Here is a 17,918-nt window from a genome sequence, read left to right on the forward strand (position 1 = left end):
ACAACAACAAAACAAAACATACAAACAAAAACAATTAAAAAAAAAAAAGCACACAAAAAACCACCCAAAAATCCGACCAAAACAACCAAACTAAAGCTTGGAACAAGTTATGGTTTCACTGTTAGATGGCAGAGAAATCATCAACTGGTAAAATTGAGGGGTCAGTAATTTCCAGTGATGTGCAAGAAAGTAAGTAATTGTTCTTGTAACTCAGTGTTGCACAAATGTTATAACCTCATGTATTTTTATTTAAGTGAGAGAAGTCAGCTGTAACACGTAAATGCTAACATTCCAGGTATTTTGGATTTTTGGTAACTTAACTTCTTCCTGGTTTTTTTGAAGATGTCTTTCTCAGGGCCTAGGTGATTTTTCTGACAGAAGTATTTTATGGAAAATTCTGTATTAATTATTTATTTGATTAAGGAAAAAGATCAATATTTAGGTGGCCTGCTAATAAGGCCACTCTTGACTCTTCTGTCACGTGGATAATGTGCTGCAGAGGGGCCTGGGGCTGCACTGAGGGAGCTGCAGCCTATTTTAAGGCTCTGAAGAGCATGTGTTGCAGTTGGGAGGCTGTTTGCTGTCAGTGACAACTGATGGCAGATGGAACCACTGCGTTAAACACGAGGATCATTGTCTGCTGCCCATTTCACACAGGACTTTGGTTTTATAGCAAATAACCTCTTTTGAATTACTTTCCAACAGTTCAGCCTTTACATCAGACAGACATAGGAAAAGAAAACTATTGGAAAACTCATCTCTGAACAGCAAGTTATTAAAAGTAAATGTAAGTATGACGGATTCAGTACAGTGAGTTTAAGGGGTTCTTAGAAGCCTGTTGGGGATTATAGTTGGCCTAGACTTGAAATACTTACAGTCACCCAAATTCTGCTTGGTGCACTTTGTCTTGTCTTCTAATCACACACCTAGAAGAACCCCTTCACATAAAAACATGTTTGATACTTTGCTACATTTCTGTTGACCCAGACTGAGATTCCCTGGGTTTCATTTTAATTTTTTTGCCCCCAAGTGCAGAAGGTGAAGAAGCAGGTACACTCTTTTGGGAGGGGGGATAAGAGTAAGTGTTGGCAAAAAGTATAAAATTTTAATTTTTTTGGTATTTGGCAGCAGTGGCACCAAAGGGAGCTGCAGCAAAAGCTGCCTTCAGCCATGGAATAATTAACTGATAACAAAGAGAAACTGCTCTTGAGAGAAGTGTGAATGGAAATAAGAGGGTGGGGTGGGAGCAAAACAGTCAGTTGCTGTTTTGCAAAGTCTGGAGGGATTTAGTTACTTTGAAAAATGCAGTACCTATGGTCAGTTTAGGGTTCCCTGGATGTGCTGTCTCTGCTTCCTGTACTGCAGGGACTGAGGAAGCCTGGGAGAAACACTGGGGATTCTTGCTGTGTGTCAGGAAAACTCCAAGCCAGTCAGAACCAGAAGAAAAATTCTAGGCAGCATTTAGATACAAAGACAGAGTTAGAAAGCATGAACTAAATGCTGCTTTCATTCTTAGTCTGTGCTGTTTTCTCATTTTTGTTAATACTGAATATTGCCCGTGACAACAGATTATCTTTTCATTGTTGGCACGTGGGATCCTTATCTAGAAAAGGTGGGGCACTGCTGGGCATTGATGCTGTGCTGTGTCCCTCTGGGCAGGAGTGAGAGAAGAATATGCTGAGGACACTGAGGTGTTTGCACCTACTAAAAGATAGTCTAGCTTTTAAACTGCGTGAGACCAATGAAGAATGCCCCCAAATGTGAGGAGCTTTCAGTGGGATATTTTGTAGACAATGGAGCATGTCCAAGTGTTGCAGATTCAAGAATCATAAATGCAACATTGCCCAAGTTTCTCCTCCCTCCTCCCTGCCCACCCTGAAGATTATTTGACAAAAACCAAGCTCATCTGTGGCTAACATTGTTCTGGACTGTAAATAGTGTGTATTTTGCTTCTCTTTATTCAACACATTGCTTTTTCTTTGCGCAGTCTAATGACTGTTGCTTTCTCAGATAAGTGCTATTGTCTTGTCTTTTTAAAACCCTCCTGGCCACTACAAAACCCCACTGAGACTCAGACTAGTGCTGATGACTTAGAAACAACCTGGAGGCAGCCACACTGCGTATTACACGTGGGAAATGGATGAGGATTGGTGTTTTCATTTTTTAAAGGCACTGTAGGGAAACTGCCATCCAGTTCTCACCGAGCATTATCCGAGTGTGAATATTGAACATATATACACACAAATCCTTGGCAGTAAGAGCCTGTGATTAACTCTGTATTGTCCTATTCTAGATTTACTTGCACAGGGAAAGGTGTAGTGTAGTTTTCTGTTGACAAGAGCAAGTAAGAAACAGGTTCTATGTCAAGATGGAGCTTCAAGGTAGTTTGAGCTGGTGAGGTGATTGCTTTGTGTTTAAAACTGCACTCAGGGTAGTTGGTTATTGTTCAGATGTGTGCTGGTACAACAGTAATGGCTCTGGGGGAGGGGAAAGTGGGGTAAGTCTGTCTTTAACTCCCCTGTTCTCCTTTCCAGGGAAGCACCACTGCCCTTTGTGCCACAGGCCTCCGGAACCTGGGGAACACGTGTTTCATGAACGCAATCCTCCAGTCACTCAGGTACCCCCAGGGCTGTGCCCACCCCTCTGGGAGAGGGGCTGGGTGCTGCAGCATTAGGCAAGTGAGTCTGGCAAGTTACCACTGGACAAAAGCATCCCTGGATCTGCAGGAACGGGGAGGGTGGGTACCATAAAGTCGTGTTCCGCAGCACGAGGCGTGTCCTGGGATGCAGCATTCCAGAGGAAGCCCGTCTGCAATGCCTGCCATGACCTCAGCAGAACAGGAGGCTGCCCTTCATTGCTGAGGCTCTTGAAATACGTTGGTGTTTATGGTCTCTGTGAAAGCAGAGACAGTCTTTGAGGATGGGTTTTGTGGAAGTGGGCAGGAGAACAGTTAGACTGAGCTGTTAGACTCGTTCATTGCTGCCAGGACCAGCTGTCCTTGTGCTTTGCTGAATTTGCCTCCTTCACTGGGGGGCTGAGTTGGGCTGTAGCAGAGCTCATCAGTCTCCACTCTCTTTTCCATCATTCAGGGTTCCCTGGCAGGAGCTGAGGCACACGTGTCCCGTGTTCCATCACTGGGGCTGTGGTGGCAGAGGTCAGGATTGAGAGGTGGTAGCAGACATGGAGTTAACCTTCTCAGCAGTGCAGTCTGGGTTGTTAGGAGATGGTATCTCAGTCTGTTATGGTATCTCTGTCAAAGCAGAGCCAAAATGTAATTGTTTTAGGTAGCTGGGATGACAGTGATGTTTACAGATCTGCTCAGTTAGTTACAGAAGATGAGTGTTTGCTACAGTATTTCTTGTATCCTGAACTGCTCCTGATTGCTATCCTTTATGTAGTTGTGTTTCTGCATTTCAAAGAACAGGCTCCAGAATACATAATATTGCCTTTTTTCTCTGCCCTTTAATGATTCCATTCATATTTCCTTTTTTCCTAGTAACATTCAGCAGTTTTGCTGTTACTTCAAAGAGTTGCCTGCGGTGGAGCTGAGGAACGGGAAGACGGCGGGGCGGCGAACTTACCACACCAGGAGCCAGGGGGACAACAATGTGTAAGCTCTGGGTGCTCAGTAGGCTGAGCTGGACAGGAAACAGCCTGGGCAGTACAGCCACCACCCACCTGTGATGTTGCACAGTTCACAGGGATCACAGTCACAGGAAAATAGTTGTCCCTGCACAGAAAGGAATTTGTGTCCCTGGCAGTTGCTGTTGCAGGTGTGGTGCTGCAGGGAGGGCAGGCGGGTACATCAGAGAGCTGGAGTGTAACTGCTCTTTAGTAACGTTCAGAAGTGCTGGTTAGATGTATTCCAGACATTGTGCTACTTCATTCCAGCTAAAATATGGTCATGGGGATGTGACTGCAAGTCAGCATACTGCTACTACTACAAAAAAAATAAATTAGAAGTGATTCACAATCTGTGGCTTGTTAGAGCAAGTGTTAAGGGAGTGATGTTAGCAGAGTCTGCACTAAAATGGCAAAAGGTGGAGAGATTTCCAGGGGAGTACTAAACTCCTGAAATGTAGTTTTCCTGACCAGTGTGTCTCTCCAACATTATGGGTAGAAATTTGGACATAAAATCTTTGAAGGTACTGGAAAGGGTATTTACGCAGTCATTCCAGTCTTAACCAAGCTAATGTTTGATACTTGTTACCACCGAGTGAGTAAACCTCTAAACATTAAACACCAGCTTTTATTTTCTTTCCAGTTCATTGGTGGAAGAATTCAGAAAGACACTCTGTGCTTTATGGCAAGGAAGCCAAACTGCATTTAGTCCAGAGTCTTTATTTTACGTCGTTTGGAAAATAATGCCAAATTTTAGGTAAGTTTTGTAAAAAAAAAACCAGAAAAACCACACCAAAACTCAATATTCTTGATTGCAAACTTGTATTGCTGGTGTCCTACTCTAAAATGGGCTGCATCTGCTTTGAAGAGGGTCTTTGCTTTGATCTCTAGTTTTGTGTCCCATCAGTAGTGCTTGCTTTTCTTCCTGCCCTTCTACCACGTGCTACATGTAGCAATGTCAGAGAGGACAAACGTTTCAAATAAGAAATAGTAGTAGTTGTACCTTTGAGCCAGTGCTCCAAAGGGTGAAAGAATCAAGATAATGACTGGTAGGTAAGTGCCAAGTGCACGGTGTTGACAGAACCCAGCTTGGCTGCAATAAGAGAGTGATGTAGTCAGATTAAAAAAGATACAGCACCCTACAGGCCTAAATGCAAACATACTGGCTGAAACTTCCTTGATTCTCTCAAAATACTGTAGTTATTAGCTGGATATGAAGTGAGGGCTATAAGAGAAGAATCTTGTGCATAAAATAGGTGTTTTGTGCCCATACTGACAAAACAGACAGTAAAAAGAAAGGGGAAAGGTTACCAAAGTAAATCCAAGTATCGTTCCTCTCCAAGGTCTCCCTGTCCTGGCCCCTGAACCTCTTTCAAAGGAGCACTGAAACCTGTTAGGATATATTGTGATGAAGGTAAGTTGCTCCATGTTCTCGGGTAGTAAAGATGTTCTGTTCTCTGTTGTATCTCCAGCAGTGCTGAAAAGATGCTGTGAACAAACCTGCTCAGCGAGTAACCCGAGTAACACAGATCTGTTTATTCTGTTCTCCACACTCCCAATTATGTTTCACTTGCCTTATGAGAATCAAGGAAGTTTATTACCAGTAGTTGCAAGCAGTGACCAAAACATTATAGGCAAACAAACATCATCCATTATGTCCGTGACCAGTTTCCCTGTATTACAGTCTTCACTATAATTGTTGTTAGAGTAAGTGAGGAACCAGTTCATTAAAGTTCCTCAAGCAAATTTTCAGCACTGTGGGTTCTATCACAGCTTTTAAAAGAAAAAGTGCTGTTTGTTGGGGTTCTCCCCTTTTTTTCCCCAGTTCTCTGGGAGCATGTCCATGATAAATGGATAAGGGAACTCATAAGATCAAATTGGAGAATAGAGTCAGGTGCTTAGCAGGTCCCCACTTCCACATGATCCAGGGGGAAACTCTGAATTTGTTCAGTGCTTAATTGCACCTTGTAAAAGCTACTGATGCTGGAATTCCAGTTCTGCCTTGTGCACTTCTTGGGAGACTGGGAGAAGCCAGAAAGGAAGAGCCAGTAGCATGTTAGCAACAAACCAGCCACTTTGGCATGTGCTTTGAAGCCTGGAGTGGAGGGGCAGGGGGAGGAAACAGTGAGAAGTGTGGCTGAGTTGTTTTAGGCCCAAGAGATTTCAGCTGTCAGAGGCACAGGGTGCTGCTGCCCTCCGTGCCCCTCTGTGTCCTGCTGCACAGGGAGCAGGGAGGACCATCTGTAGTTACTGCAGGCACAGCTGCAGTGCCTCTGGGCTCTCCTGCTGCTGTGCAGGTCCTGCTCCTTGGCTGCTGCTGTACTGTGTGCCAGGGTAGCTCTGGAGCCTCCTGCCGAGCTGCAAGATGTGTGTTTTGCTGCTTTACTGCTGTATAAATAGTCTGCTCTGTTTTCCTGGTAACTGTTCCTGTTTATATCCTCTCCTCTTGCCAGTGGGGAAAAAGAATGTTGAAGGGGGGCTTGAGTTGCTCCAGGTGGATGGAGATCAGTTTTGTTACACAAGCAAACTGTCAGAGAAACTGTGCTTTTTGCTGAAGGGCTTTAAGATCACAGTTAATTTTAAACAGTGCATTGTCCATATCATCATGTCCTTTTAAAGATCTGTAATCTGTACTTAGGCTTTTTAACAAATCCAAAGAATTTTCCATCTATAATTAGCATACTTGTGTGCAAGTATAAATACATGCACCAGGAGCATTGCCAGCCATGTGGAATGATTCCAAAGGTTTATTTCTTCAAACTTGTAGAGCAAGTGTGCCACATACTTCAGAGATCTTTTTTTGAGGAATTTAGTGTCCAAAATGTGTCTGAAGCAAAGACTTTTTCCATAAATTTAATCTTCAGCTGTTTAATGTGGTTGGTTATATGTTTACTGAAGATATCTGTGTTCAGTAAACTAAGCAAATCCTGTGTTACCTCAGCAACTTCAAAACTGTGCAGAATTAACATGCAGCTTTGAAGAATTCTGTTTCACTACTTTGTTTCAACAAATGTATAATTATTTTGCAACTTTGGGAGAGTGAGTCCTGGGTTTGGCTTTACAGGCCTGTGGCCTGTTGAAGCACAGCAGTGTTCCTGTGTGCCAGTTTTTCTCTTGTAAAAGTTAGGCAGTGCTGCCCATGTTTCTCAGGGTGCTGTAAGGTCTACATGCAGTCTCACTGATTTTAAAACTGCTAGTTTGGAAGAAAACATTGCTGTAATCCTGCAAGGTGAAAAGGCTTTATTTCATTTGCCTGCTGTCACCTCCTAGCAGTACTTCCATATCTGTGGCCTTCCCTGAGCACATCAGCCTCACATTGCACAGGCTCTGTTCTCGTTTCTCTCCAGCTCTGGGTACCCTGCCATGAGTATCACAGACATTTTTCTCTCCCCTGAGCACTGGCATGAAAAACCCATTTGTTTTTCTCTCCCAGACATTCCTGTGTGACAGTTACTGCCAATACTTAGGTGGAGTAGTGAGGTGGAAGAGGGGCAGGGGAGGCCTGATAAAACAGCCTAAAAGAATGGACAAGAGGAAGAGGGAAAGCCAGCTCCTGCTCTGCAGGGATTTTGGTAGCTTGGCCTACAATGGCTTGCCCATAATTATGTCAGTGTTGCACAAAGCTTTCACTGTTTCTATGTATGCTTTCCTGCTTTGTCTCAGTGTACAGCTTCATGGCAAATGAACAGCAGTTGTTTGTTGAATTTGATGCATGATTTAGCTTAAATAACTGTAAAGGCACATTTTCCCCTGATGGCTTCTCTGTTCTCCTCCATAAGTTTTGTTAGTGGTGAGATAATGGTGTTGGAGCAGCATTGCTGCTGAGGACAGGGCACATCTGAGGCTGGAGCCCCATCCTCCCAATTCCAAATGCTCAAGAGATGCTCTGAATGCCCAACCCTTACCTCCCTCTCCCAGCAAACAGTGTGAGTTGTGCAGGGAAGGTGTGTAATTCTGAGCATGGCTATAGAGCCCACCATAGAAAAATGGTGCTCTTGTCCTAATAATTTCAGATTTCATAGTGTTACTGAAAGATGCATATGGAAAACAAACCCAGAGATCAAATTCCTGCCTTTGGTGGGGAGGGGAACAAACAGGCAAGCAAACACTTGACCTTGCCAGAGTGAGGGGGATCAGTGGCTGAATGAAAACCACTCACAAATACTGACTGAATCCCACATGAACAGTACATTTAGTGGTGCCTTTCTTTTGAATCTTACCAGGTTTGAGAGTACAATATATTGACCATAATTTTTGGCACATTCAAAATAGGGAGAAACAGTGCAGTGTGTGAGTGGGACTCATATGAATCAAATATATGAACCAAATATAGTCAGTGACAAAGCAAATGGAGGGGAAGTCACTGTTACCATCCTGTACTTTGATTAAGGTGATACAGTGCTGGGTGCTGCTGGCACGGGCTGGGCTGGGTGAGGCCAGCTGACATGGCCTAATGTGTGTTGATAACCCAAGTCCTGAGCAAAGGGTGGGTGTCTGCTCCTCCTGTCCAAAATGCATATTCTTAAATGTTTCCCCATCCTCACAAAGAGATGAGCAGAGAGTGTGAGCTGCAAAGGGCCAGAACCACTTGGTTTGTGTGGACATTGCTGTGCTCTCCAAAGGCTGCTTGGAAACCTTCCTCGGTACAAACACGTGTGTAAAGTCTGCTCAGTATGATTAAACCACCACAGGGCTTTTCCTGCCCCTGGTGCTGTGTGTCCCCCCCAGAGCAGCCTGGCTATTTTGTGATTTTGTTGCTGCTGTTCCCTTCTCTGCCCAGGGGGTACCAGCAGCAGGATGCCCACGAGTTCATGCGTTACCTTCTGGACCACCTACACCTGGAGCTCCAGGGCGGCTTCAACGGCGTCTCGCGCTCCGTCATTCTGCAAGAGAATTCCAACCTGTCTGCCAGCAACAAATGTTGCATGTAAGGAGGGGCTTTTAATTTCTTCCAAGCCTTAATGCCTCTGTACGTGGGGTGGCCCTGAAATTTCAAATCAGGGTTCCTCGTTTTGAGTTTTCTTCGGTGCCTCTGTAATGTTGAGCTGCAAAGCTGCAGGTTATGAAGGGTGAGCATCTGTAGGATCTGTGTCCCTTCAAAAGGGAGTGTCCTCAATCAGCAGCTTTCAGAGGTGTGAGTGAGCACACAGGCTGAGTTGTTAAGACATTTTAATAATAAGGGTGATGGATGCCCTGCATGTTACAGGAGCAAAAAAAGATGGCCAAGTGTTTGGATATTTGACTTGTCAGCAAACCTCCTGGATTAAGGACTGAGCAATGCAGTCACAGTTTGAAGTCAGTTTTCCTGCACATGATCTTGCTGTATTTGCATATCACTTGACAGCTGCTGGGTTTTTTCTGGGTAATTTTGATTTTCATGTTACCGTGTACCTGGAAACAGAGGGGTCATTTTTGTGTTTCACTCCTCAAAATACTGTTGTCTCTGAATTCTGTCCCAGCTGTGTTTTCTCTCAGATTCAAACTGTCACAGAGAGAAAATCTTTTCATTTGCTTCAGGAAGGAACCTTAAGTCAGTTCAGCCTGAACATTTGGTCCTTGATCCTCTGCATAAAACTTGAGTGAGTTTTCCCTTCCTGTAGTGATTGGGACACAGTGAGGAGGCCTGAGAGAGGCAGGATTTTATAGGTGCTTCATTAGGCAAAGCCTGGAGTTCAGACTGTGCTCTTCACTGCATTTATGTTGTGTTACTGATGCTTAAAAACCCCACAAAAGAATCTTAAAATGTCTGTAGAATTGACACGTGTTTGAAAACATTGAAAGCATTTTGGATGTCCAAATCCAGGGAGCATTTAAACTTTGTTTCACCTGTTTACTCTAAATTTGCCTTGAGAAGAGTGGCTGTGGAGATGGAGGGTGAGGTGGAGTCAGCTGTGTTCTGTTGAGGGCAAAGTAAGGTCACATCCACTTGAACACCTACAGTATAGTAATAAATGTGCTGCAGACGCTCTCTCCTTGTGCACCAGTGTGTTTGAGGAGCCTTTTGCTCCTGCTCAGGCAGCTTTCAAATGAACTGTAAAGGTGTAGGTGGGGTGCAGGTCAGGAACACAGGTTTCTGCAGGCCTGTAGTGTCAGATCTACCAGCACAAACCAGCAAGTTCAGGAGTTGTATAATAATGTAACTTAAATTTTGTTTGGGTTTTTTTAAATTGGATTATGAGAAGCAGGCCCATTACATAACCTGCTAAAAAAATGAAGTGGGAGATAGTGAAAGCTTGGAGAACAGTGATTGTTTATCATGTCTTAATGCAACTTGAGCTGTCTCTGGCAGTGAAGTGCAGAAATGTGCTCTAAGAATTCAGAAGTGCTTGTAACAAAGAGTGTCACATTAAACCAAAAATATGCTTGACCTATCTAGGAGGGAAGAAATTTTGTTTCAGATACAGCTTTAATTACAGTGTTAAAATACTGTACCAGTCAGGTACAGCTCCACTAGAGAAATGCAACCAGCTGGAATATTGCACCCCTGAAAGTCTGAGCATCTGCTTAGAGCACACACAGTTCACCCTTTCTTTAGGTACAAGATGAAGCAAGAGTAGTGTAGCCACTAAATACCTGTTGTGTAGCCACTGAATGGCTGCAGTGAGCAGTTCTGGGTGGGTGACCTGCTGGGTGGGTGCCCCCAGTCCCTGCTACCAGCCCAGCCCAGCAGTGGGAGGTGTAAACATGTACCAGGCACTGGAGACTGAGCTCAAACACTGTGACTGACTGTACCTCTCTGATGTGGTTTGTCTAGAAATGGAGCATCTACTGTTGTCACAGCCATTTTTGGAGGCATTCTTCAAAATGAAGTCAACTGCCTAATATGTGGGACTGAATCTAGAAAGTTTGACCCATTCCTAGGTAAGGTGCCTCTTGCTTTCAAAATACCACGTGACCGAGGGCAGGAAATTAATCTGGGGCCTGATATATTTAAATGTCACGTGAGTGAACTGGAGTTTCAGCCTGGAAAGACCAGGCATTGTTTTATTCACATTTTATTCATTCCTGTTTTAATCTTTGCTTTTCTAGACCTTTCACTAGATATTCCAAGTCAGTTCAGAAACAAACGTTCTAAAAACCAAGAAAGTGGACCAATGTGCACACTACGAGGTAAGGGAGCCTGGGCAGGGGAGGCATCCCCAGGGCTAGGAGTGTCCTCAGAGGAGCAGGCTGTCATCTGTCTGGCACTTGGTGCCCTCTCATTTTCCAAGATTCTGTGGTAGGAGGTGCCAAAATAATTTTCCATGAAGGCCTTACCCCCAGTCACCTTGTCCTGACATAGTGCTCTAATGAACTGGGGCCCAGAAGTGCTTCAGGGAGGATTCCAGCAGAGGTTTTTCTCTCTAGTCAGAGTATTTCTAATGTACTTTCTAATGTCTTTCCAACCAACTCACCTGCTTTGTTGCCCATGGGCATTACCAAGGCTCAGCAGCATGAGCCCTTGCCCACAGGAGGGGTGGCTCTTGGGGGTTCTGCTTGTTAAACAACAAAAGCAGTCCAGCAGCTTGGGCAGCAGTGCTCTTACTGCCATTTTACAGCATGGTAGTTTTTACAGATCTGTCAATATACTTGCTGCAGATTGTGAAATACTAATATTGCCTCTGTTCACTTAGTGTCTAAAGCCAAACCACCTTTAAAAGCTGAACATGCTTCTTTAGGAAGTCAGTTAGCTTTCTTTGAAACCAGCTGTGCTTAATGTTGGGCAGAAGTTTGTTTGAAAAATCGAGATTTTTGTGAATGCCTTTTTTTTTTTTTCCTCTTAAACTACTTAGAGCTGTTTTCAGGAACATGTTACAATGTGGCACTGTATTAAAACACTTCAGTACACAGGTTGTTTGCTGCACAAGTGGATATAACTAGAGTGACTGCAGCACATGCTCACCTGTACTGCTGTATTTGTTGTAATTCATGTTACAAAAATGGCACGATGTCATCTTGAATCAGGTTTCTTCGTGTGGTTGTGTTCAGTTTTCTTGTACCTTGCTCTTTTTCAGACTGTCTTCGCAGTTTTACAGACCTGGAAGAACTTGATGAGACAGAGCTGTATATGTGTCACAAGTGCAAAAAGAAACAGAAGTCCACCAAAAAATTCTGGATTCAGAAACTACCAAAGGTTTGTATGAGCACGACAAGTAACGCTGTGACGATAATGCCGAGAGAATCACGGCTCAGCCAGCACCTGACCCTGCCCAGGCTGCTGCAGTGCCTGGCACTGAGCTCATCCCTTCCTCTGACCCAGCCCTCCCTCCCCTGTGCCTGCAGGTGCTATGCTTACACTTGAAACGCTTTCACTGGACAGCATATCTGAGAAACAAGGTCGATACATATGTTGAGTTTCCCTTACGAGGCCTAGACATGAAATGCTACTTGTTAGAGGTAAGAAGGCTCACCAGCACTCCCTGCAGAGTTTTGTTCCCTGACGTTTATTACAAATTGCAGTAGGTGCTCTTGAGATTTGAAGAGTTTTCTGTTTTTCCAACCACAGCCTGAAAACAGTGGCCCAGAAAGTTGCCTGTATGATCTCGTGGCTGTGGTTGTGCATCATGGCTCAGGGTGAGTACATGGAGCTGTGCTGGCACAGACCTTCTCCCACTTGAGTACCTGCAGAGTTAATGAAGGGTGTTCTGTCCCTAGAGAATGTATTTTAACTGCTGGAAATAAGCAGTAATTTATGAACTGGCATGGAACTAAATTTAGATTACCTTCAGATAGATCTGTACAGCTGCTCCTGTGAATGCCCACGGGCAGTTCTTGGGGTTAAGGACTAGAAGTGTGAGATGGAATGAAAACAGCCTAGTTCCTCTAGGAATGGAAAGCCCTGAACCAAGAGAATGAATCAGGGGGCCTTTCAGAACCCTCATGTTGAAATTCTTAGTACAACCAGAAAGTGCATGTGCACTTGGGCTAAAGAAGGGGGTGTGTGTTGAGATGGGCACTGTGAAAGCAGTTACCCACTATTACCTGTCCTCCCCACAGTCCTGCCCCAGGGCTGGCTAGTGGTCATATTTCAAAGTTAAATTGGTGGGTGTTTTTTAACTTTTCCCAGCCCTGACAGCTCTGTTGAGAGTAAGAGTAGTAGGGACAAGACAACTGTTTATCCTGAGAGAAACGTGTCCTTGTTTAGGCAGTCAGTCTCTGGGGGTGACCTGTGAAAGGAGTTTCCTTAAAGAAATTAAACTCTCTCAAAACCTTGCTGATACCCAAATTGAAGTCTCAGTTCTGTCCAGAAAGCCCCTCCCTTTACTTTCTGTAGAGGAAGGGTCCGAACTCTTGGATTTGACTACTAAGGGCAGCCCATGTAGTGACACAGAGCATCTGCCTGGTGCTTCAGACTCGTAGGAAAACTATATGGACAGCAAAGGGAACCTGAAAAGTTTTCTTCCTGATATTCCAGGAATAGTTTTGCTGTGACTGCTTTTGATTATATTTAGGCAATATGAGTGTCTCTAGTCTGAAATGGGGAAGATCTCTGAAAATAGAGTACAGTGATAATTTTATAGCTAATGCTTGAATAACAGATAATGGACTTGATTTGTACCTAAGCAAATATGGAAGTTCAGTGTTGCAGGAAGCCTTGCACAAAAGTTATGGATTTTTATATAAAAACCCCTTTAAACTCCCCCCAGTAAGTGATTATTTTACTTAATATAAAACTTTAACTTGGAGAACTTGGAGCTGCACAGCTCAAGCAGGGAAGCACCTTCCCAACTGCTGTGGGGGCTGTCAATGCCTGGTTCCTGGCACTGTCTCAGCCCTGGCAGCCAGGATCAGGGTGAGGAGCTGTGTGTGACTGTGTCTCTGGCAGGGTGAGTTGCTCTGTGTGACTGTGTCTGTGGCAGGGTGAGGGGCTCTGTGTGACTGTGTCTCTGGCAGGGTGAGGTGCAGTGTGTGCCTGTCTCTCTGGCAGGGTGAGGTGCAGTGTGTGACCATGTCTCTCTGGCAGGGTGAGGGGCTCTGTGTGACCGTGTCTCTCTGGCAGGGTGAGGTGCAGTGTGTGACTGTGTCTCTGGCAGGGTGAGTTGCAGTGTGTGCCTGTCTCTCTGGCAGGGTGAGGTGCTGTGTGTGACCATGTCTCTCTGGCAGGGTGGGCTCTGTGTGACCATGTCTCTCTGGCAGGGTGAGGTGCAGTGTGTGACCGTGTCTCTCTGGCAGGGTGAGGGGCTCTGTGTGACCATATCTCTCTGGCAGGGTGAGGTGCAGTGTGTGACTGTGTCTCTCTGGCAGGGTGAGGTGCAGTGTGTGACTGTGTCTCTCTGGCAGGGTGGGCTCTGTGTGACCGTATCTCTCTGGCAGGGTGAGGGGCTGTGTGACCGTGTCTCTCTGGCAGGGTGGGCTCTGTGTGACCGTGTCTCTCTGGCAGGGTGGGCTCTGTGTGACTGTGTCTCTGGCAGGGTGGGCTCTGTGTGACTGTGTCTCTGGCAGGGTAAGGAGCTGTGTGTGACCGTGTCTCTCTGGCAGGGTGGGCTCTGTGTGACCGTGTCTCTCTGGCAGGGTGGGCTCTGTGTGACTGTGTCTCTGGCAGGGTGGGCTCTGTGTGACTGTGTCTCTGGCAGGGTGGGCTCTGTGTGACCGTGTCTCTCTGGCAGGGTGAGTTGCTCTGTGTGACCGTGTCTCTCTGGCAGGGTGGGCTCTGTGTGACCGTGTCTCTCTGGCAGGGTGGGCTCTGTGTGACCGTGTCTCTCTGGCAGGGTGGGCTCTGTGTGACCGTGTCTCTCTGGCAGGGTGGGCTCTGTGTGACCGTGTCTCTCTGGCAGGGTGGGCTCTGTGTGACCGTGTCTCTCTGGCAGGGTGGGCTCTGGCCATTACACGGCGTACGCGGCGCACGAGGGCCGCTGGTTCCACTTCAACGACAGCACTGTGACCCTGACGGACGAGGAGACCGTGGGCAAGGCCAAGGCCTACATCCTGTTCTACGTGGAGCGCCAGGCCCGGCCCGGCGCCGACAAACTCTGATACCTCCTTCTCAGTCTCACTTATCAAGTCCACCGGACAAAACATTTCCATTTCTCCATAAATACTTGATCCAAGACTTATTGATTTCATTGTGCACTTTGCAATTTCCTCTTGTGGGTTTTAGTTTTGTTGTGTCAATGGTAGCATTTGACTTACTGAACTTGGACACAAACTAACTTTTTTTTTTTAGTTATACCAGAAAACCTCAGCAGATTTTGATTTGCTGCTTTAGTTGTGATAACTCAATTTTTATATATATAGTTTCATGAAATAGTTATTTGACTTTTTTATATTAATGTTTTCAGTTCTCACTTTCTAAAGGCACATTTACATCCAAGAAGCTTTCTGTCCTCCTTACAAGCAAGATAAATGTGCTTCTGAAGAGCAATACAACTTCATGCTGTTCTCAGTGCTGTCACGTAGATATGATTTAATCTCTTTCAATCAAAGGATTGTTTGCACGTCCTGTTTTCCCTCGTGCAGGAAACTTAAACAGTGACCTCTGACCAATCTTTCTTTGTCTGCAGAAGAGAGGAGATGTGGCATCATTAAGTAGACCGGGTAATTGCTGCTATACTGGTGTGTATTCAGGCTGCTGACTTTCAGGAATCATTGTAAATAAACAGTTGGTTCAATTGTATTAATACTGCAATTTAATTCAAGTATTCCTCACATATGCTCTACCCCCCACCCACTTCAAATTTAAAAAAACTATCTTAAAATTACCTGTCCAAATTGTGTTGAGATTCATGGTTTTTGAGCTGAACCTGATTTTCATTAGACATCCCTCGTTTTAGGCTGTCATCCTGAAATTTGACCTTGAACACTGATTTGCTTGAAAACTTGGGAAACTTCCTGGCAGTGGGACCCCCAGCCTTCTTTCCTGGTGGGAATTGGGAATCTGGGGGCTGAGTAGAGCCTGCAGTTCCCCCTGAAGGAGGCAGGTGGTGTTCCAAGTGTTTGCATGGAATTGTTTCATCAGTTCCAGTGCAAACTCAGGGAAGGTGCTGCTCCTGCCAGCAGAGCCCGTGTGAGGGAGGGGGTGAGCCAAGCCTGCAGTGGCCTGGAGAGCACTCAGGGAGCTGTAGCAGTGGCACCTTGGCTTAGGCTCTGGGTGAATGTGATGTGATGCAGTTTCTAAAACTTGGCCATGTAATGGAGAAAGACTTGTGCTAAAAAAGCAACCTGAATTTTAGCTGTCCTGCTGTTCTGAACAGTGAAAGTCAGCAAGATGGAAAAAAAGGTGGAGAGCAGAACCACTCCTGCACAAGCCAGGAGTCTGACACCAAATCTGACATTTGCCAAATGCTGCATTTCAGGTCTCTTCCCCCAGCCCACCCTTTCTAGCTGGACCCTTGTGCCAAGCAAGGAGCTGGGCACTCCTGAAATCTCACAGGGCTGGGAGTGAGAGTGGAATATACTTAATGTAGTCACACCATCAAACAGCCCCTCTTAGCAGTGTTTGTTTGTTAAGCAATAAAATACAGTAGTCTGAAAACACACAAGAACTCAAAATGGGATTCCCCATTTTAGCAACTGCTTCTGAAAGCCCTGGCAGGGTGGAGGGGTTGTGCCCCAGCCCTTGCCTTGCCAGGGCCAGGGAAAAGACAAATCACAGCCAGACATTTGGGACAGTGGCATTCTGGAGAGCTTTTTCACAGCATCTTACACCAGGAAAGGGAGAAATTTTCTTCATCCCAACCTGCAGAAAGCATTCAGCATAGCTGGTGGTGTATGGACATGGAACTGCACGCAGGTTAAATCTGGGGAGTTATTATTTCATACACAGTCACATATGTAAGGATGTTGGCTTTTAATGAGGCTGAACAATACACAGAACTATTCATTGCTTTAAATTGTAGATAGTTTGTCACCTTCCATTTCTCCCTTTCCTGCAGGCAGGGTGTGGGGCAGGTAAAGCAGCATCCCAGCACGTTTTCACCCTCCCTGCTCCCAATAGTTGGGAAGGTGTGTAGATCCCATCCATAGCTGCATTTTGTCTGCAAGCTGCTTGGACTGGAGTCCTTTAGCATTTTACCTTCCTTTGACAATGCCAAGCTTAAAGTGCAGGAGCTATGAGCCAGCAGCACTATACCTTGCAGTAGTCAGGTGTGTGCAGTGTTCTTGCAGAACAGTGATGTAAATGTGCCTTTCTGTATTCTTAGAAATTTAAATTTGTAATCTTCAGCAACATTCACTTATTTTAATCAGCTTCTACTTCTTTTTGGGTCAGAGTTACCGTTCTCACTGGAGCATTTCCTCGCAGCCCCTTGGTGTGTGCAGCCCCCAGCCTGGGCAGGGCTCTCCTGGGCTGGCACTCGATGCAGTCACAGCTCGGAGCTGCTGAGGGCTCAGCCATCTGCTCTGCTGGAACAAGGACAGTGTAAATCCTTTCCTAATTTAACTTTCTCCCACTGCAAACCCAGATGGACAGTATGAACAGTTTGTTGTGGCAACACAAGTATTTCTCTTCCTGGTGGAGAACTTTGCTTATCCACTGTATTCTATTCAGTGTGGTGTCAAAAAAAAAAAAAGTAACTGAGCACTGAACCAGTAACATGTATTGCACCTGGCCTAGTATTACATTTTTAACCTTACTTGTATATCCTATATTTATCTACTAGCTCATGGGGGGGATATCTCTTTCATTTAAGCCAAATGTTTCTTTTCTACTTACTGCTGATCATAATACACACTAGGCTGGCAAGAATTTTTTTTCTTGCTTGTGACTGCTCTGCAAGCAGCAACTGCTCTCTACAGTTCAGAGACTTGCATATTTTTCACCAAAATTTGTCCCGTGAAAGGTTGTCCTTTTGTTAGTTATTGTTTAGCCACGTCTACAACTGGAGACAAGGTTTATGTCAAACAAAATGCAAAATGTCCAGCTCTCAGCTGTCAGCAAGAGAGTAAAACTGAGACAGGCAGGGACAGTGGACTTGGATCAAAAGCAGGAGGCCGTTTGTGAGGATTTTAGTCCAGCAATGGAAAGTGTAACACGTGGTGTTCCAAAGTTTCCCCAACAATGTTTCATTACTGCTGTGTCTGTGTCTTACTGATGAGGTCATTGGCACCTTGACAGCTGATTCCAACGTGCTTTAGGATCTCCTCAAGTACTGTAGTGCCATAGTTGTAATTGTTTACCATTAAACTCTTGTGTGTAATTTTCAGTGAGGATTTACTGACTGTGCTCATCTTGTGTGTTTCTGGAGCGTTTCCAGGATGAATGTGAATTATATCTCATCACACAGTGTGTTTATGGAAAATGTGCCATTAAAGTGTCTCCTTTCCTTAGAACATGAAGCTCCTCTTGTCCTTCTCCAGGCTTGCAGAACAACTTCAGTGTC

The 17,918-nt window shown here is 45.1% G+C and overlaps 1 protein-coding gene across 3 annotated transcripts in view; it reads left to right on the forward strand.

The window, feature by feature from the left end:
• USP3 (ubiquitin specific peptidase 3) overlaps window positions 1-17,868 on the forward strand; it is a 42,753-nt gene extending 24,885 nt beyond the window's left edge. For 2 of the 3 annotated variants that reach the window (XM_064668377.1, XM_064668374.1), the window contains exons 5-15: window positions 706-787; window positions 2,535-2,617; window positions 3,497-3,610; window positions 4,265-4,378; window positions 8,402-8,548; window positions 10,376-10,482; window positions 10,651-10,731; window positions 11,616-11,734; window positions 11,884-11,997; window positions 12,107-12,174; window positions 14,409-14,650. In XM_064668377.1, the coding sequence (XP_064524447.1) occupies window positions 706-787; window positions 2,535-2,617; window positions 3,497-3,610; window positions 4,265-4,378; window positions 8,402-8,548; window positions 10,376-10,482; window positions 10,651-10,731; window positions 11,616-11,734; window positions 11,884-11,997; window positions 12,107-12,174; window positions 14,409-14,574 (1,195 nt within the window). In that variant the 3' untranslated portion in view covers window positions 14,575-14,650. Of the gene's footprint in view, window positions 1-705; window positions 788-2,534; window positions 2,618-3,496; window positions 3,611-4,264; window positions 4,379-8,401; window positions 8,549-10,375; window positions 10,483-10,650; window positions 10,732-11,615; window positions 11,735-11,883; window positions 11,998-12,106; window positions 12,175-14,408 lie in introns of all 3 variants that reach the window. The other variant, XM_064668376.1, reaches the window with a different exon arrangement.
• Window positions 17,869-17,918: the final 50 nt, after the last annotated feature.

This window comes from Pseudopipra pipra, chromosome 12 (genome assembly GCF_036250125.1).
Source record: "Pseudopipra pipra isolate bDixPip1 chromosome 12, bDixPip1.hap1, whole genome shotgun sequence".
Classification (NCBI taxonomy): Eukaryota; Metazoa; Chordata; class Aves; order Passeriformes; family Pipridae; genus Pseudopipra; species Pseudopipra pipra.